The sequence below is a fragment of the Saccopteryx leptura genome, chromosome 3 (genome assembly GCF_036850995.1).
Source record: "Saccopteryx leptura isolate mSacLep1 chromosome 3, mSacLep1_pri_phased_curated, whole genome shotgun sequence".
Taxonomy (NCBI): domain Eukaryota; kingdom Metazoa; phylum Chordata; class Mammalia; order Chiroptera; family Emballonuridae; genus Saccopteryx; species Saccopteryx leptura.
The window spans coordinates 82,538,331-82,559,849 of NC_089505.1; the positions used below are offsets into that span (position 1 = coordinate 82,538,331).

Below are 21,519 nucleotides of genomic sequence, written 5' to 3' on the forward strand. Positions count from 1 at the left end.
GTGCAGTGGATAAAGTGTCGACCTGGGACGCTAACATCGTGGATTGGAAACCTTAGGCATACCTGGTCACGGCACATATAGGAGTTGGTGCTTCCTGCTCCAACTCTCTTCTCTCCCTACTCAAATACAGTCACTCCCCCTACTCTTCTCTCTCCCCCCCCTAAAATAAATAAATAAAATTAAAAATAAAAAGAAGCAGCCTGACCAGGCGGTGGCGCAGTGGATAGAGCGTCGGACTGGGATGCTGAGGACCCAGGTTCGAGACCCCAAGGTCACCAGCTTGAGTGCGGGCTCATCTGGTTTGAGCAAAAGCTCACCAGCTTGGACCCAAGGTTGCTGGCTCGAGCAAGGGGTTACTCGGTCTGCTGAGGGCCCGTGGTCAAGGCACATATGAGAAAGCAATCAATGAACAACTAAGGTGTCACAATGCACAACGAAAAACTAATGATTGATGCTTCTCATCTCTCCGTTCCTGTCTGTCTGTCCCTATCCATCCCTCTCTCTGACTCTCTCTCTGTCTCTGTAAAAAAATAAAAAATTTAAAAAATTTAAAAAAAAAAAGAAGCGAAGGCCCTGGCTGGTTGGCTCAGCAGTAGAGCGTCGGCCTGGCGTGCGGGGGACCCGGGTTCGATTCCCGGCCAGGGCACATAGCAGAAGCGCCCATTTGCTTCTCCACCCCCACCCCCTCCTTCCTCTCTGTCTCTCTCTTCTCCTCCCGCAGCCAAGGCTCCATTGGAGCAGAGATGGCCCGGGCGCTGGGGATGGCTCCTTGGCCTCTGCCCCAGGCGCTGGAGTGGCTCTGGTCGCGGCAGATTGACACCCTGGAGGGGCAGAGCATCGCCCCCTGGTGGGCAGAGCGTCGCCCCTGGTGGGCGTGCCGGGTGGATCCCGGTCGGGCGCATGCGGGAGTCTGTCTGACTGTCTCTCCCCGTTTCCAGCTTCAGAAAAATACATAAAAAAAAAAAAAAGCAAATACAGTCACAATCTGAGGTTCAATTTGGTGTCCTGCCAGGGCACATACAAGATCAACTAATGAATGCATAAATAAATGAACAACGAATCCATGTTTCCCCTCTCTCTTAAAATGAAATATTGTCTCGGCCCTGGCCGGTTGGCTCGGCGGTGGAGCGTTGGCCTGGCGTGCGGGGGACCCGGGTTTGATTCCTGGCCAGGGCGCGTGGGGGAGGCGCGCATTTGCTTCCCCGCCCCCACCCCCTCCTTCCTCTCTGTCTCTCTCTTCCCCTCCCGGGGCCGGGGCTCCATGGGAGCGGGGATGGCCCGGGCGCTGGGGATGGATCCTTGGCCTCTGCCCCGGGTGCTGGAGTGGCTCTGGCTGTGGCAGGGCGACGCCCGGGGGGGGCGGAGCATGGCCCCCTGGTGGGCAGAGCGTCGCCCCTGGTGGGCGTGCCAGGTGGATCCCGGTCGGGCGCGTGCGGGAGTCTGTCTGACTGTCTCTCCCTGTTTCCAGCTTCGGAAAAATACAGGGGGGAAAAAAAAAGAAAAAGAAATAATGTCTCCATACAAGTGGTTCGTAGGAGACAACGTTCCCATAAAACTTGGGACCTGAAATCTAAACTTGTCACTTCCTAGTGCCACTGGCTGTATCACAAAAAAACCCTTTATTTGTCTCCTGACCTGGAGTAGCGCAGTGGATCAAGCATGGGCCTGGAATGCTGAAGTTGCTGGTTCAAAACTCTGGGCTTGCCTGGTCATGGCACATACGGGAGTTGATGTTTCCTGCTCCTCCTCCTCTTCTCTCTCTCTTTCTCTACTCTCTCTCTCTAAAAATGAATAACTAAAATCTAAAAAAAAAACCCAAAAAAACTATTTGTCAAGGTCAGCGACTAGGATGCTAAGGAAACTTCTGCTGCTGGGGAAACTACATTACCCAGAGAGGAATGCGCCCAACGATGGCGGGATTGAGCCAATGAAAGATCAGGATAGCTTCATTTCCCGGCGGGCCCACCTACTTTGGGCGGTTTTCCGGCGTCCCTCTCGTGGCTGTCCAGTGTACCTCTTCAGAAGTGTTCCCCAGTCAGAGGCTGCAGATTGCGGGTCTCAGCTGAAGAGGAGTCAAGGGCGTCGTCCCGCGTGCAGAGTCGGGTCTTAACCCTGAGTCTTAACCGCTCCTAACTGGTACCCGGGCCTCGCAGTCGATGGCGGCAGCCGCGCTGAGGCACCTATCTGAGGTGAGCGCGTACCCCAGGCCCTTACCGCCTCACCCCTCCGAACCCGGAGCCCGGTGCGGGGGCCGTTTACGTTCTGCAGCCCAGGCTGCGGCGTCCCGGACCGTGAGGTGCTCGTGGGTGACACCGGTTTGTCAGGGTGCCAGAGGGTTGGTTCTGAGTAGTTTTACTTTCATTCTCAGGATGCTGGGGGCCATGGAAGGGTGTGACCAAAGGAGAGACTTTATCTTAGGTAGGATTTTGAATATTCATTTTAGAGAGGCGAAGGGGAGAGAGCGAGAGCGAGAAAGAGAGAGAGAGAGAAGGGGGGAGGAGCAGGAAGCATCAACTCCCATATGTTAAGGTGACCAACATTTTTACAATGGAAAGGACAAAAATTACAATATTGAAAACAATATTGTAAATAAAAGGAACATTTATTGATTGCAACACTAATACACTAGAATAGGGGTCCCCAAACTACGGCCCGCGGGCCACATGCGGCCCCCTGAGTCCATTTATCCGGCCCCCGCCGCACTTCCGAAAGGGGCACTTCTTTTATTGGTGGTCAGTGAGAGGAGCATAGTTCCCATTGAAATACTGGTCAGTTTGTTGATTTAAATTTACTTGTTCTTTATTTTAAATATTGTATTTGCTCCCATTTTGTTTTTTTACTTTAAAATAAGATTTGTGCAGTGTGCATAGGGATTTGTTCATAGTTTTTTTTATAGTCCGGCCCTCCAACGGTCTGAGGGACAGTGAACTGGCCCCCTGTGTAAAAAGTTTGGGGACCCCTGCACTAGAATATGATCAATGCATAATAAAAACATTTGTAATATTTTATATTGTAATATAAAAGCTTACATGCCTATTAATTTTTAATAATTTTAAGAATAAAGTACTCATTTAGATACAAATACGTCACATCACATGCAACAGATTGACTCTTCATCAATCAAATATGGACATTTACAGATTAATTTTCCAATATAAAAAAGGACATGTAGGAGGACACTTTTCGAGGGAGGAAGGAACTTCCAAAAGAAGGGTTGTCTTCACTGAAGGAGGACAATTGGTCACCTTAGGTCACCTTATATATGTCCTTTGACCAGGCGAGCCCAGGGTTTTTTTGTGTTTTTTTTTTACAGCGACAGAGAGAGAGTCAGAGAGAGGGATAGACAGACAGGAACGGAGAGAGATGAGAAGCATCAATCATCAGTTTTTCGTTGGGACTCCTTAGTTGTTCATTGATTGCTTTCTCACATGTGCCTTGACCGCGGGCCTTCAGCAGACCGAGTAACCCCTTGTTTGAGTCAGTGACCTTGGGTCCAAGCTGGTGAGCTTTTTTTTTTTTTTTTTTTGGCACAAGCCAGATGAGCCCGCGCTCAGGCTGGCGACCTTGGGGTCTCGAACCTGGGTCCTTCTGCATCCCAGTCCGATCCTCTATTCACTGTGCCACCGCCTGGTCAGGCGAGCCCAGGGTTTTGAACTGCCGTCTTCAGTGTTCCAGGTCAATGCTTTATCCACTGCACCACCACAGGTCAGGCCTATCTGAGGTAGAATTTTAAAGGTTTCCAAAAACTGCTCAGAGGAAGGACAGACTGAAAGAGAGATGATCGCAGTTAGGGACAGGTAGGTGATGTCCTGTAAAGAAGGTAAGTAACTGGCAAGAAGAGCCTGGCCTGAGGTCTAAGGCCCTGAGGTAATGAGGTCATCTCTCCTGGATAAGGACACTTAGTGGCCTGAGCCCATGGATCTTGAGAGTGACTGCCAGGCTCACAAAAGATCTTTCTCTTTCCACAGAGTCCTGCAACTGCAGAATAGCTTATGGGTGCTGGTTTGTGGACCTTATTTTAGGACCTCCCACTGGTATGGCCTGGGACTGTTTTGCTAGTCACCCATTACTGGAACCTTGGGACCTTAAACACACACCAAACCCAGGGTCCTACTTCCCAGGACTGGTTCCTGTTTTTTGGCAACCAGTGGAGTGAGATGTAGGAGGTCTTCCCACACATGGATACCAGAATATGCAAAAAACTTGGCTGGGAGACTGAGCTGGTTCAGGGACCTGCAGGTAGGTATCCTTTCTTATAGAAATTGAGAACAGAGGGACAGGAGTCAAGTCTAGAGCTGCTTTGTGACAAGTTGGGTGTCTATCGTGCATGAGTTAGGAGCAATGGGAGATTTGGAGCTGTGGAGACAGCTGATCCGGCCTGTGTCCTACTATACAGATTCCCTGTGGGCAGCAGCATGGGGAAGACTGTGGGTGTGAGGAAGGTGCTAGAAAGACCAAGGTGTAGGCTGCTGCAGTAGTCTGGGTGAGTGTGATGGTGATTGGACCAGAATAGTGGCTGTGGAGGTGGGAGAAGCAGTTCGATTCTGGGTCAGTGTCTTAGATGTGGCCACCTGTTTTCTCATTTTGAGGTTGAGAGAGGAGGGAGGTAGGACTTTGGGATGACTTGAAGGTTGTTGTTTTTTTTTAAGAGCTGGAGGTGTGGAAGCACCATCAAGTGAGATGCAGAAATCTGTTGTAGTCAAAGCAGTTTTCACTGTGGACATCAGGAGTTTTTTGTTGGGCCTGTTAGGCGTATGAGATGTTTCAGAGAGCAGTTCATGGGAGTCTGAAACTCTGAAGAGGATTTCACGGTGGAGATTTCTGGTAGTGAGGAGTGTATAGATCAGGGAGGAGCTGTAGATCACCTTAATATGCAGAATCCTGTTCAGGGTGATAATGACAGTAGCAGCCCAGAAAGAAGCAGGTGGGCCTGACGACAGGGTATTCTGTTGGGGCCCCTGGTTTTGGGAGGTGGGTGTCACCTTAGGGTGACAGCTTAGGGACAGAAGTGGTCTTGTAGAGAGTGGGATAGAGGGTGTGGGCTGCCAAATCGCCAAAGCCTTCAAGGGATGATTGGGAAGCAAGATGGATTGATGACCTACGAGGAATTCACAAAAGGTGAGACGGGCCGGTGTGTATTCACTCCTTTAAACTCAATCAGGATTTTGTTGTGACCCTGTGTGTGGCCTCGGTTGTTGCCAGCAGGTGGGTGGATTAGCAGGTGCATACGTGGTCATCTGGGAGACTCACTGGGTATGATGTAGATTGCCACTTGGGCTGGACCTCCTGACAGTGAGACAGAGAGAGGAAGACTGACTGGTAAAGGGACATCAACTGTAGCACCCTTAGAGGAGGGCTGTGGATATCTGAGAACTTATATGGTTCTCTGTAGGTGCGGTTGAAGCTAGGACCAGTCTGAGAGAGAGGTCTTTATAGCAGAATGCAAGGCTGCCTCTCTCAGTGGGAAGCATCGAGTCTGGGTGGTACTGAACCAGTTTGAATTTGCGCATTCTCTGAACCATACATGTTGAGTAATGAGTAGAGAGGCCAACAAGATGACTATGGTCAGGGCATGAGGAGGCTAGGGTAGAAAGAGTGATGTTCACTCAGACAGCGCGTGTGAGTCTACGGCCCCAGGACCCTGGAAGAAATAATATGAGGACACCGGAAGAATAGCCTGAAAACAAGTGGCAGTGTGGTCCTACATGGCAGGTCCAGAGCTCTTATACATACCATTTCTCTTCTCTCTTTCCTGTTGTTCATGTAAGCTAATACATTGATCAGTAGAAATATGATATAGTGGATATCTGCCCGACTGGTGGTGACACACTGGATAAAAGTGTCATCCTGTAATGCTGAAGTCACCAGTTCTGAGAGCGGGCTCATCAGCATGGTGTCACTGGCTTGAGCAGAGGATCATCAACATGTTCCCAAAGCTTGGCAGCTTGAGCCCAAAGGTCACTGGCACTAAAAGCCCGAGTGTACTTGCTTGATTGAGCAAGGGGACACTGGCTTGGCTCTGGTCAAAGCATGTACGAAAAGCAATCACATGCACAATACAAGTGTGTGCCTCTCGCTCTCCTCCCTTGGAAGGCATCAATGCTCAGTTAATGTGAAAGCGATTAGGAGTTGATGCTTCCTGCCTTTCTCTCTCTCTCTCTCTCTCAAAAAAAGTGAATATCTTTGCATCCCAGGCTTGAAAATCTCTGCTGGCATGGGAAAGGGCAAACGGTAAGGAGGGGCTAGATTAGGGAGGTGGTGAAATTAAAATCCAGGGAAAGAAGCTGATCAGGGAGCAAACTGTCCTCATCATGGCATGGTTGTGTTACCTTTGAAGTTGTGCATCTGGGAATGGCGCTTTGTGACAAAAGTATGGTATACAGGGTAGTGTCAACTAATGGTCTGACAGCCCTGGGACTGAGGTCATAAGAGTGAAGGGTGATGATCTGTTTTTTGTCTTGTAGGTACAATCGGATCCACAAGAATAGGCTTTGCCTGACCAGGCAGTAATGCAGTGGATAGAGCGTTGTACTGGGATGCTGAGGACCCGGGTTCGAGACCCCCAAGGTCACTGGCTTAAGCACAGGCTCATCTGGTTTGAGCAAGGCTCACCAGCCTGAGCCCAAGGTTGCTGGCTTGAGCAAGGGGTCACTGGCTCTGCTGTAGCCTTCTTGTCTTCTTGTCAAGGCACATCTGAGAAGGCAATCAGTGAACAACTAAGGGGCCACAGTGAAGACTTGATGCTTTCATTTCTCTTCCTTTCTGTCTGTCTGTCCCTGTGTGTCCCTCTCTGACTCTCTCTGTCTCTGTCACAAAAAAACAAACAAACAGAGGCCCTGGCCGGTTAGCTCAGTGGTAGAGCATCGGCCTGGCGTGCAGGAATCCCGGGTTCGATTCCCGGCCAGGGCACACAGGAGAAGTGCCCATCTGGTTCTCTACCCCTCCCCCTCTCCTTCCTCTCTGTCTCTCTCTTCCCCTCCTGCAGCCAGGGCTCCATTGGAGCAAAGTTGGCCCGGGCGCTGGGGATGGCTCTATGGCCTCTGCCTCAGGCGCTAGAATGGCTCTGGTTGCAACAGAGGAACAGCCCAGATGGGCAGAGCATCACCCCCTGGTGGGCATGCCGGGTGGATCCCAGTCAGGCGCATGCGGGAGTCTGTCTGGCTGCCTCCCCGTTTCCAACTAAAGAAAAATACAAAAAAAAATAATAATAAATAATAAATAAATAAATAAAAAGAGAGAATAGGCCTTACAAGATCAGTGTCAAATCATTCACACTCTCTCTATGGTCACCTCTCTGTAACCTATGTTTCTGAGCCCTACCATATTGACAATAAGCAACATGCTGGCCTTGAGCTAAAATATCATCTGTTTACCCGTTGTTATAGTGTTGGGGGAACACACAGTATCCATAGGAATATAAAGGGAGAGACAGTGATTCCTGTGACACCAAGGTCCAATACCTTTTTTTTTTTTTTTTTAACAGAGACAGAGTCAGAGATAGGGATGGATAGGGACAGACAGACAGGAACGGAGAGAGATGAGAAGCATCAATCATTAGTTTTTCGTTTTGACACCTTAGTTGTTCATTTATTGCTTTCTCATATGTCCCTTGACTGCGGGCCTTCAGCAGATCGAGTAACCCCTTGCTCAAGCCAGCGACCTTGAGTCCAAGCTGGTGAGCTTTGCTCAAACTAGATGAGCTTGTGCTCAAGCTGGTGACCTCGGGGTCTCAAACCTGGGTCTTCCGCATCCCAGTTTGACACGCTATTCACTGTGCCACCGCCTGGTCAGGCTGATAACTTTTCTGAGGTGTGAAATACAGTGAGGGAGCAGATGGATATAGATGGTGGGGGGTATGATAGACTTGGCATCCTTGGAGAGAAGCTGTTCATGGAATGAATTGTTCCCATTATGACAGGATATGAGCATGGAGGATGTGTCCATTGCCTTTTCCCAGGAGGAGTGGGGGCTCCTTAATGAGGCTCAGAGACTTCTGTACTGCGACGTGATGCTGGAGATCTTTGCCCTTGTAGCATCTGTGGGTAAGACCTTCACATCTCTCTTGAGATGACATCCTTCCTGCCTTTTTTTCTCCAGAGGTAGATTTGTCTTACAGCTAGACCATGGGCTCTGCTAATTCCCCCCCCCCTTTTTTTTTTGTATTTTTCTGAAGTGAGAAGCGGGGAGGCAGACTCCCATATGCACCCTCCTGGAATCCACCCAGCATGCCTACTAGGGGGTGATGCTCTGCCCATCTGGGGCGTTGCTTCACTATAACTGAAGCCATTCTAGTGCCTGAGGCGGAGGCCATGGAGCCATCCTCAGCACCTGAGCCAACTTTGCTCCAGTGGAGAATTGGCTATGAGAGGGAAAGAGAGAGTCAAAGAGGAAGGAGAGGGGAAAGGGTGGAGAAGCAGATGGATGCTTTTCCTGTGTGCTCTGGCCGGGAATTGAACCCGGTACTTTCACACGCTGGGCCGACACTCTACCACTGAGCCAGCCAGCCAGGGCCAAGGCCATAACCTTTTGTACAGCTTGCCCATGTCTCCAGCAGACAAGCCCTGTTAAACACTGTTAGTAAAAGAATAAGTTGGACATCCTGCTTTCTCTTCCATGTGGTGGATGCCATCTCTGTATCCTTTGTTTGATGATGTCTCCTCTATTTTGTGATCTTCAGAGGCCCAGTAATGCCAGTTAGCCCCTTATTCAACCTGCCCTTGGGTACCTTATTTTCAGACACACCCATGGAACCAATTTATGTCTGACACACCTTTGTATAGGCACTTCCTCCTTCCACCAAAGTCAGCATCCATTTTCTCAGCATTTCTCTGCTTTCAGGTTGTTGGCATAAAACGGAAGATGAGAAGAAGCCCTCTTCTGAGAAAAGTCTATCTGTAGGAGAGTCAGAGGTCAGTGCTTATGAGACACCTCTAGCAACTCAGAACACCCGTCCCTGTGCACTCTGTGTCTCAGTCTTGAAAGATATTTCACACTTGAATGAGCTCCCAGAAGCATACCTTGAGCAGAAAGCATTCTTTAGTGACACAGGTGCAAGAGGCTTTGGTATCTGTACAAACCTTCACCAGCAACAGAGCCAGGCCAGAGGAGAAGAGCCCTGGAAGGGAGATATGGATGGGGCCTCATTTGTGACCAGGTGCAACTTCTGTGTATCAGGGGCGCCTTTTACCTGTAAGAAGGTTGGGGAGGACTTCCTGGCCATCTCAGGACTCCTTCAGCACCAGGCTACTCCTAACAGTGAGGAGCCACACAGTGACAGTGGGAGATTGCAGGGTTCTGACAGTGGAAAAAATAATCACCAATGTGGTAAAAATGAAAAAGTTGCCAGTTGCCACCACAAACTTGATCAGCATCAGGGTGTCTGCTCTGGTGAAAGTCTGTATGAGTCTAGTGATTGTGGGAATGCCTTAAAACAAATCTTTAACCTCATTCGACAGAGGAGAGTTCATTCTGGAGAATTCCCTTATGAGTGTAGTGATTGTGGGAAGTCCTTCAGCCAAAGCTCTAACCTCATTCAACACCGGAGAATTCACGCTGCAGTGAAGCCCTATGAGTGCAGTGTGTGTGGGAAGTGCTTTTGCCGCAAATTTAACCTCATTCAACATCAAAGGATTCATACTGGAGAAAAGCCCTTCGAATGTAGTGACTGTGGGAAGTCCTTCAGCCAAAGCTCTGCCCTCATTCAACACCAGAGGGTTCACACTGGAGAAAAGCCATATCAGTGCAGTGATTGTGGGAAGTCCTACAGCCAAAGCTCTAAGCTCATTGAACACCAGAGAGGTCACACTGGAGAAAAGCCAAACGAGTGCAGTATTTGTGGGAAGTGCTTTAGCCGCAAGTATATCCTCATTCAACATCAGAGAGGTCACACCGGAGAAAAACCGTATGAGTGTAGTGAATGTGGGAAGTCCTTCAGCCAAAGCTCTGCGCTTACTAAACATCAGAGAATACATACTGGAGAAAAGCCCTATGAGTGCTGTGAATGTGGGAAACTTTTTAGACAACGCTCCCACCTTATTCTCCACCTTCGAGTTCATTCTGGAGAAAAACCTTATGAATGTGGCGAATGTGGAAAATCCTTTAGCAATACCTCTATCCTCATTCAGCACCAGAGAATTCATACTGGAGAAAATCCATATGAGTGTTGTGAATGTGGGAAAACCTTTAGACAACACTCACACCTTATTCAACACCGTCGAGTTCATTCTGGAGAAAAGCCTTATGAGTGTGGTGAATGTGGGAAATCCTTTAGCCATTCTTCAAGCCTCACTCAGCACCAGAGAGGTCACATGGGAGGAAGACCTTAAGAGTGTAGTGAATGTGGGAAATCTTTTAGCCTCAAAACCCACCACCTTAAACGTGGGTGTAGTGCAGTGTTTCCCAACGTGGGGCCCACGCCCCACAGGGGGGCAATTCGATAGTTAAGGGGGGCAATTTGAAAATGGACTCGACACGACTTTAACTCTTTCGCCCCGGGCCATTTAAATGCAATGCTAGATATCAGTGCCAAATTTAACAAAAAATGCAATTCTTAAATAATTGCGGTAAATAATTATTAAGTATAATTTCGTTTGACGAGACCAAAATATCAACTGGGTGATTGGCGTCGTCAAGTAAACTTCATCCTGGTTCACCGTGCTGTCTGCCGCGGGGAACCCCGGACGTTTTAAAACTCGCTAAACAACGTAGTTATTCTCATCTAATTGGCCCATCGCAACTTCTGTAGTGTTTCACATCATTCAGTTGGTGTTAATTTGAAATAAGTGTCAGTCAAAACTGTTGTAAAAGCTCGTTGATTTAATAAATATACATATATATATTGTATAGATATAATTGGTAAGTATTTGATTTTATTTTTATCAATATTAAACTCTTTATTAAGTACTTCTTGCATCGGGGCTAGAAAGCAATAATATTTTATAAATATTATTGGGGCTATAATAGTGCATGCACGACAATTTTAATTTTAGAAGCATAACTTTCCAGAAAATTTTGTCAAGTGGAAAAAATATAGATACCTTTTGATTTGCGGTGGTAGTGTAGTAAATGTGTTATATACATTTAAATAAATATGAATTTTTAGTATACGTTTACTCTATGTCACATTGAATATATTTTAACACATATTTTAATATTAGTTTTTAATTGATCTTATTTTTATTATAGCCCATAGTAAAATGAGTGGTGCAAGCAAGAAAAAAACTCGTCAATATTCGGAGGAATATTTAAAATTTGAGTTCATACCCGCTGTTCACGATGAGCGGACTCCTTTTTGTCTTTTATGCCAGCAATGCTTGACCAACGAATCAATGAAACGAGGTCATCTTGAGGCGCATTTGAAGGCGAAACATAGTGCTCATATTAATTCAGATTTGAGTTACTTTAAAACTTTAAAGAAAAATTTTGAAAAAAGAACATTAAAGTCTCTATTTACTGCTCATACTTCAACTAATAATCAAGTTCTTGAGGCTAGTTATCAAATTTCTTTATTCATCACTAAAACTGGAGAAAATCACACTATAGGAGAGAATTTAATAAAACCGTCAATATCAGCATTTCTTAAAACGGTTCTTGAAAAAGATGACAAAGATGTAAAAGCTATGCCACTCAGTAACAATTCTGTTAGCAGAAGAATAGACGAAATGAGTGAGGATATTGAAAAACAACTTATTGAAAAGCTGAAAACAAGAAAATTCTCCTTGCAAATGGATGAATCAACTTTGAGAGACAGGCAGTATTGATAACTTACGTAAGATATATTGATAAAGGACATTTTGCTGAAGAAACGTTGTTCTGTAAAAGATTAGAAAGCACCACTACCTCCAAAGATATATATAATAAGCTAAAAAACTACTTAGATGTCAATGATATACCAATGAAAAATAGAACATCTTGTGCTGCAGATGGTGCTCCCAATATGATGGGCAAGAAAAATGGCTGCTTAAAATTGATGAAAGATGCAAATCCAGAAATGATTCTTGTGCATTGTGTTATTCATAGGGAAAACTTGGTAGCTAAAAACATCTCGCCTGTTCTGAATGAAGTATTACATACAGTAATAAAGTGTGTTAATGCTATTAAAGCTAGTGCCAAATGTGAGCGTCTTTTCAAGCTATTTTGTGAAGAACAAAATGAAGACCATGTGAGACTTTTACTTCATACTGAAGTAAGATGGCTATCTAAAGGAAACTGTTTGAAAAGATTTATGGAACTGTTTGATACTCTTAGTGATTTTTTAAGCGACAAACCTGAAATGAAGTATCTGTTAACAATAGATGGTAAAGCATTTGTGAGTTATTTAGCCGATATCTTTGAAAAACGAAATATATTAAATAAGCAACTTCAAGGAACAAATAAAACTCTTGTCGATGCAAAAGCAAAGATATTTGGTTTCATTACCAATATTGAGTTATGTCAGAAACATATTAACAACAAAAACTTTAAACAGTTTCATTAGCTCCAAAAATGTGAAGTAACTGATACCGCTTTACTTGTTATTGTCAATCATTTGAATATTCTATCGGCTGATTTAAAAGAAAGATTTTCTGATTTAAAACAAATTGATTTCCTGTTGGGGTCAGCAGATACCCCGAGGAGCTGTAAAAGGAACAGCTTGCCTAAGTGAAACTTGGCTGTTTACTTGCCTGCAGTTCAAGCCTCATTACGCCCTGAGGTGATTCACAGAAGCATACCTGCAGGTAGTTCTCACTGCCTGTTTGTGCAGGAAATTTCTCTCTATGAATAGGCTTTGTCTTTTCAGCTTTCATGAAATCACATCCTCATTCCTCAGCTTGTTATTCTCACGTATATTCCCCTATATAATCTGTAACCTGTCTGTAATAAAATGAGACTTGATCAGAATCCTGTCTTGTCTCCATTCTTTGTGCCTCTTGCCTCGTAGAATCCTCACTCCCCACTTAGAGTCTTCGTTGCTCGACCTGCGGGATGGGTCAAGTGGTGCCCAACGCGGGGCTCGAAGATAGGGGATCCAGTGAAGGATGTCGCATCGGGTGCACCCAAATCCGGACATTTCTCGGGAACCTGCTGAGAAAATCAGGGCCGGTGAGTAAATGCGACGATCATGGGGCAAGAAATAAGTCAGCATGAGTTATTTGTGGAACAGTTAGGACAAGCTTTAAAGGCACGAGGAGTAAATGTTAAAGTTAAACAGTTATGCAAGTATTTTGATTATATAAAAGATCTTTGTCCCTGGTTTCCTATTGAAGGTACTATTGACCCGAAAAGATGGAAACGAGTAGGTGATGCTATGCAGGATTATTATAATACTTTCGGACCTGAAAAGGTCCCTGTAACAGCCTTTTCTTATTGGAATCTTATAAATGAATTATTGTCACAAAGACAATCTGATCCTGTAGTAGCTAATGTAGTAGAAAAAGGACAAGCTATTTTACAAGAAGTTAAATCTAATCCAAAAACTCCAGAACTGAAAAAGAATCAGGAAGATCTCATATCCTTAGAGACTGAAGAAGAAGTGGCCACTGCCCTTCCCCCTAAGGCTAAATGTAAAAAAATTAGATAAGAAAAAGAAAACTCACGGTAAGAAAACTGAAATCTCAAAAATTTATCCAAAATTAACTGAATTAGAAGTAGATAAAGAAAATTCTAATGAATCTAGTACAAATGAGGAAGATCAAAGTGAGGAGGAGTCGTCTAAAGCAGACCCTGAGGAAGTTGATTGGGATGAGATAGCAGAACAAGCAGCTAAATATCACAATGATGATTATCGGCCACCCCCTTACACAGCACCACGGCCTTCAGCTCCTAGTGCTTTCCCTATCATAGATCCTCAAAAGCAGTTAAAAGATAAAATAGAATATTTAAAAGAACAGATTAAATTAGAAAAAGAACATCAGGACTTAATAAATCAGCTTGAAAGACTTAAAACTGGAAAGCCTCCTTCTACCAATAAGAATCATCCTCCCACTAAGGGAAATGAGAAACAAAGGCCTCTTAAATCTCCTTCTGCTCCTCTTGTGTCAATAACTGAAGGACCAAAGGCATATCCGGTCACTGAAACTACTGATGCTCAAGGACAAGCTTGGAGGCATCATGCAGGTTTTGATTTTAAAGTTATTAAAGAGTTAAAGCTTGCCGTAGCTCAATATGGAGCTACTGCCCCTTACACAATGGCTATTTTAGAATCAATAGCAGAACATTGGCTTACTCCCAGTGACTGGCAAACATTAGCTCGTGCCACTTTAGCAGGCGGCGATTATCTACTGTGGAAATCAGAATATGTAGAAGTTTGCAGAGACACAGCTAGAAGAAATGCTCAGGCCAATAATGGTTGGACTTTTGATATGTTAATAGGAGAAGGAAATTTTGCTATTAGTGATAATCAAATGCAATATGATCCTGGGTTGTTTGCTCAAATACAGTCCGCAGGCACTAGAGCATGGAGGAAACTCCCTACTAAAGGAGACATGAGCGCCTCTCTAATATCAAACAAGGTCCTGACGAACCTTTTGCTGATTTTGTGCATAGATTGATTACAGCAGCTGGTAGAATCTTTGGCAGCGCTGATGCTGGGACTGACTTTGTAAAACAACTTGCATTTGAGAGTGCTAACGCTGCTTGTCAGGCCGCCAAAAGACCCTATAAGAAAAAGACTGATTTAAGTGGATATATCCGCCTGTGTTCGGATATAGGCTCAGCCTATCAGCAAGGATTAGCCATGGCTGCAGCATTACAAGGTTTCACAGTTAAACAGTTTTTAGCACAACAGGGAAATAATAAGTGCTATAATTGTGGTGAGACAGGGCATTTTGCTAGAAACTGTAAGGGCAAGAAAGACTTTTTTCATCTAAAGGCAAACAAGCTCCTGGGTTATGTCCTCGCTGCAAGCGTGGATATCACTGGGCAAATGAATGTAAGTCCAAAACAGATGCCCAAGGCAATCCACTGCCTCAGATTCAGGGAAACGGGAAGCGGGGCCAGCCCCAGGCCCTGAAAAACAAGCAAATCTATGGGGCAATGAGTTTTGTTCCTCCAACCCACAACAATCCATTCAGACCTCTGCAGAGCCACGCCAGGGAGCACAGGATTGGACCTCTGTTCCTCCACCTACACAGTATTAACCCCGGAGATGGGGGTGCAAGCTCTCCCTACTGGGGTTTATGGGCCTCTACCTGAAAACACATTTGGACTCATTATAGGACGAAGTAGTGTCACCCTACAAGGTTTACAAGTCTTCCCAGGGGTAATTGACAATGATTATATTGGAGAAATCAAAGTTATGGTTGCCTCTCCTCGCAATATTAATACTATTAATTCTGGCCAACGCTTTGCACAACTACTGTTATTGCCTATGTTATCTACTAGCAATAAAGTTGTCGGGGGACAAAGAGGGTCCAGAGGGTTTGGTTCATCTAATGTATATTGGGCTGAAACCATTACCCCACAAAAGCCAATTATGACACTATGGTTAGATGGAAAAGAATTTTCGGGACTCATCGATACTGGGGCTGATGTGACTATAATAAAAAAGGAGTGCTGGCCATCTTCTTGGCCATTAGAGGAAACTTTTACTCATTTGAAAGGTATTGGACAGAGCACTAACCCTGAAAGAAGTTCAAAACTCTTGACATGGAAAGATTCAGAAAATCATGAAGGAACTATTCAACCCTTTGTAATTGCAGGACTTCCTATTAATCTTTGGGGACGTGACCTTTTATCTCAAATGGGAATGATTATGGGCAGTCCAAATACCATTATTATAGCTCAAATGCTTAATCAAGGACACATTCCTGGGAAAGGTTTAGGCAAAGATAACCAGGGCATAATTGAGCCTTTAACCCCTTCGGGAATTCTCAAAAAACAGGTTTAGGGTATTTCTCCTAGGGGCTGCTGATTCTCCTGTAGCTCATGCAGATAAGATAAGTTGGCTATCTGACATTCCTGTGTGGGTTGATCAGTGGCCTCTGACCTCTGAAAAATTACAGGCTGCACATCAATTGATACAGGAGCAATTGGCAGCTGGACATATTATAGAAAGCAACTCTCCTTGGAACATTCCTATATTTGTTATAAAGAAAAAATCAGGAAAATGGAGACTATTACAGGACTTGTGAGCGGTTAATAAAACTATGGTTTTAATGGGAGCTTTACAACCAGGCCTCCCTTCTCCAGCCGCCATCCCTCTGGGATATTATAAAATAATAAGTAGATTTGAAGGATTGTTTTTTCACTATTCCTTTACACCCAGAGGACCAAAAAAGATTTGCCTTCAGTTTGCCATCCATTAACTTTAAAGAACCTATGAAACGATATCAATGGAAGGTTCTTCCTCAAGGTATGGCCAATAGCCCTACTTTATGTCAATCTTATGTTGCCACTGCTCTTCAACAAGTTAGAAACTCATGGACTCAAATGTATATTATTCACTATATGGATGACATTCTTATAGCAGGAAAAAATGGGTCTCAAGTCTTGCAATGCTATGCAGACATGAAAGCTGCTCTGCAGAATCATGGACTAGTAGTCATTGCCCCTGATAAAGTCTAATTAACAGACCCTTATACATATTTAGGATTTCAATTGCAAGGAACACATATTACATCACAAAAGGTAGAACTAAGGCTAGATAAATTACAAACACTCAATGATTTTCAAAAACTACTTGGAGATATTAATTGGTTAATTCCTTATTTAAAACTCAGCAAATATGAACTAAAACCTCTATATGACATTTTGCAAGGCGATGCAAATCCCAATTCTCCTAGGCAACTCACACCAGAGGCACGACAATCACTGAAACTAATAGAACAAGCTATACAGAATCAAGGCACTATGTTCATTGATTATGAACAGCCTTTAAAATTAATAATCTGTACAACTAAACAATCTCCCACAGCTGTGTTTTGGCAAAAATCTCCTTTGTTATGGCTTCATTTACCTGCATCACCAAAAACGGTTCTGGAACCATATTACATGGCTACATCCCAATTAATAATGATAGGCAGAAATCAAGGAAAATGTTATTTTGGGAAGGAACCTGATGAATTAATTTTACCCTACACTAGTCAACAAATTGGCTAATGCAAAACACTGAGGCATGGCCCATTGCTCTAGCTTCTTATAGTGGCCATATTGATAATCACTATCCTCCTGATAAATTACTAGATTTTGCAAATAGACATGAATTTATTTTCCCTATTAAGACTTCTCACAAACCCCTAGACAATGCCTTGTTGGTGTTTACTGATAGATCCTCAAATGGAATAGCCGTCTATGTAGTCAATAATTCAGTAACTCGATTTCATACACAGTGTTCTTCTGCTCAACTCATTGAACTACATGCAGTCATTGCTGTATTTGCTACATTTCCTAATCAGGCCTTAAACATCTATACAGATAGTGCTTATATTGCACACTCAGTTCCATTACTTGAAACAGTAGGACAAATCAAAACTGTCTCCACTGCCAGCGATTTATTTAGACAATTACAAACTTTAATCCATCAGAGAACACAACCATTCTATATAGGACATTTAAGAGCTCATACTGGTCTTCCTGGCCCTTTATCTAAAGGCAATGCAATGGCTGATGCTGGCACACAAAATTTGTTCCTTGCCCTTATAGCACAGGCTGATGTTCCCACAGCTCAAGAGACTCACCAGCTACATCACCTTAATGAAAAAACTTTAAGACTCATACACAAAATAACTAAAGAACAGGCTAGACAAGTAGTAAAAAATTGTCTTCAGTGCTTGCAAACAGCACCTACACCACACTTGGGGGTTAACCCCAAAGGACTATTACCTAATGCATTATGGCAAATGGATGTTACACATTTCCCTGAACTTGGAAACTTAAAGTATATCCATGTATCAATAGATACATTTAGTGGCTATATCTTTGCTTCATTACAAACAGGAGAAGCTACTAAACATGTTATATCCCACATGTTAGCGGCCCTTTCCTTTATAGGAAAACCAAATTCTTTAAAGATAGACAATGGACCTGGGTACACCAGTTCTCGTTTTGCAGATTTCTGTACAAAACTACACATTAAACATATCACAGGAATACCCTATAATCCTCAAGGCCAAGGCATAGTAGAAAGAGCTAATCAGACCATAAAATGCACTCTAAATAAAAAAGGGGGAATGGTACCCCACAAAAGGAACACCCTGTAATTTGTTATCTCATACTTTATTCATTTTAAATTTTTTAACTTTAGACAGGGACTTTCTGCAGCTCAGAGGTTTTGGCAATCATCCACTCAAACAAAGTACACCTCCGTTCTGTGGAAAGATCCTTTAGACAATTCCTGGCATGGTCCTGATCCAGTCCTTATATGGGGGCGTGGTTCAGTATTGCGTGTATTCTAGAGAATCACACTCTGCTCGATGGTTACCAGAAAGATTAATAAAACAAATAGACTCTGCTGTAACCCAAAAGTAGCCTAATTCCTTACAGACATGAAGAACTCCGCAGGATTGCTGTTCATAACCATAATTTACGTCAACATTGCTCCAGGAGAAGTGGGCGTACAAGCACCGGTAAGTAAGAAAGATTTATATGACTCTATGTTTGGAAAACCTTGTGACTGCAAGGGTGGAACTGCCACTGATTATATATTACCCAACAATCAATACAAGACAGTTGATTGTGGCACAAAGACTGCTTATTTAGCAGCAGATTCTAGTCAGCTAGGGGGCTTGAAGAGCCCAAAGTGGCAATGTGTAAATAAACCACCCATCATACCCAGTATTAAGGGTATACCAGGACAATGTCCCTGCACCTCTTATTTAGATCAGATGCATTCATCATGTTATACATCAGTTCAAGAATGCACCTATAATAACAAATCCTATTTTACTGCTATACTGCAGAAAACTTGGGGAGGTTCCATAGGGGGCGATTGGGGACCAATTCAGCCAGGGGGATCTCATAGTATGCTCAAGCATCCTGCTCTGGCACAATAGAACAAGCAGTATGTTGGTCAAAAAGGGCTCCTATTCATGTCTCTGATGGAGGAGGCCCCAAGATAAAATAAAAGAATTAATAGCTCAGAAGAGAATTGAACAGATTATGGAACAATTATATCCAAAACTTAATTATCATCCTTTAGCTTTGCCAAAGTCAAGAGGAGTAGATTTAGATACTCAAACTATTGATATCTTAGATGCCACGCATAAAGCTTTAAATATTTCTATCCCACTTTAGCTGCTGATTGCTGGTTATGTATGACTATAGGGACTCCTATGCCCCTCGCCTTACCTACTAATCAATCTATATCAAAAGTTAATAATAACTGTAGCTATAGTTTACCATTTGGAGTGCAACCTATAGGCTTTTCTAATCATACATGCTTTAAGGGTAATTTTCAAAACAATAGTTATGATATAGATATAGATTTTATAACATTTAATAATTGCAGTAGATTTATCACCTATAATGTATCTATATGTCCTACCAGAGGAGCGGTTTTTATCTGGTAGAAATTTAGCTTATCCAGCTTTGCCTCAGAATTGGACAGGCATCTGGGTTTTGGCCACCTTATTACCAGATATTGATGTCATCTCTGGAGACGAACCAGTTCCTATTCCTAGTTTTGACTATTTAGCAGGACGCTCAAAAAGAGCTGTACAATTTATTCCCCTTTTAGTAGGATTAGGGATATCTGGTGCACTTGCCGCTGGAACAGCAGGGTTAGGAATGTCTATGAAGTTATCCCGTCAATTAATAGATGATGTTCAAGCGCTTTCTAGCACTATCCAAGACCTACAAGATCAGATAGATTCTCTTGCGGAGGTAGTCCTCCAGAATAGAAGAGGATTAGATTTACTTACTGCAGAGCAGGGAGGAATTTGTTTAGCTTTGCAGGAAAAATGCTGCTTCTACACGAACAAATCCAGTGTGGTACGTGATAAGATCAAGCGACTCCAAGAAGACTTGGAGAAGAGACGAAGAGAACTGTTCGACAATCCTCTTTGGAGTGGACTCAATGGCATACTCCCCTACCTCCTCCCCTTATTAGGTCCTCTGTTAGGATTGCTTCTTTTTATATCCCTCAGGCCCATGATATTTAATAAAATCATGGCTTTCATTAAGTAGCAAGTAGAAGCCGTTTCTAAGGCACAACAGATACAGGTCCATTATCATGTCTGGATCAGGCCGATCAAGGCATTCCATACAATGGCCTAAAGCCATAGCTGGGTTGGCAGTCAATGACGGGCAACTGAGAGACACTAGAAAGTTCGAACTCACCTAAGACAGATCTTGATGATCGATGACGGGTAAGAGCATTCGTAGACACTAGTGCGATCTCTCCGACCTAAGACAGACGCAACCCCAGGCTCACTAAATAAAACAAAAAAGGGGGACCTGTTGGGGTCAGCGGATACCCCGAGGAGCTGTAAAAGGAACAGCTTGCCTAAGTGAAACTTGGCTGTTTACTTGCCTCATTACGCCCTGAGGTGATTCACAGAAGCATACCTGCAGGTAGTTCTCACTGCCTGTTTGTGCAGGAAATTTCTCTCTATGAATAGGCTTTGTCTTTTCAGCTTTCATGAAATCACATCCTCATTCCTCAGCTTGCTATTCTCACGTATATTTCCCTATATAATCTGTAACCTGTCTGTAATAAAATGAGACTTAATCAGAATCCTGTCTTGTCTCCATTCTTTGTGCCTCTTGCCTCGTAGAATCCTCACTCCCCACTTAGAGTCTCCGTTGCTCGACCTGCGGGACGGGTCAATTTCCCAATATGGATGATGCAGCCAATGTTAGTGGATTTGTCTGATATATCAAATATGCAGTATCAAGAAGAACTCGCAGAATTGCAAAATGGTGAGTCAGTTAAAGCTTTATTTAATATCAAAGGAGCGATGGCATGGCTTTGTGAGGAAACAGAAATCAAATACCCAAATTCAACCAAATGTGCAAGAAAGCTATTGCTACCGTTTCCATCTTCATTTTTAGATGAATGTGGATTTAGTGCTGTAAATGATTTACTGGTAAAAAAAAGAAGTCAGCTGGATATAACACAACGTGGAGACTTGAGACTAAAGCTAACCAAATTGGAACCTAATATAAAATCTCTGTGCAGCAAGCATCAAGCGCAAGGATCACACTAAATTAAAATAATAAATTAATATAGAAAAATCTGTATTAAAATTATTTGGAATTTAAATTTGTTTTTCATTATATGTTTTGAAATTTTACTTACTGTGTTTTGTTAACAATTTCATTTATTTATTTATTTATTTATTTTTATTTATTTATTTATTTTTTTTTTTGTATTTTTCTGAAGCTGGAAATGGGGAGAGACAGTCAGACAGACTCCCGCATGCACCCGACCGGGATCCACCCGGCACGCCCACCAGGGGCGACGCTCTGCCCACCAGGGGGCGATGCTCTGCCCCTCTGGGGCGTCGCTCTGCCGTGACCAGAGCCACTCTAGCGCCTGGGGCAGAGACCAAGGAGCCATCCCCAGCACCCGGGCCATCTTTGCTCCAATGGAGCCTTGGCTGC

The 21,519-nt window shown here is 43.8% G+C and overlaps 1 protein-coding gene across 1 annotated transcript; it reads left to right on the forward strand.

Moving 5' to 3' along the window:
- The first annotated feature begins 1,989 nt into the window (after positions 1 to 1,989).
- On the forward strand, positions 1,990 to 10,629 carry LOC136399469 (zinc finger protein 154-like). The gene is made up of 3 exons (XM_066374657.1): positions 1,990 to 2,189; positions 7,919 to 8,042; positions 8,839 to 10,629. Exons 1-3 carry the CDS (start codon positions 2,157 to 2,159, stop codon positions 10,323 to 10,325), a joined length of 1,644 nt encoding a protein of 547 aa, XP_066230754.1. The 5' UTR covers positions 1,990 to 2,156; the 3' UTR covers positions 10,326 to 10,629.
- The last annotated feature ends 10,890 nt before the right edge of the window (positions 10,630 to 21,519 follow it).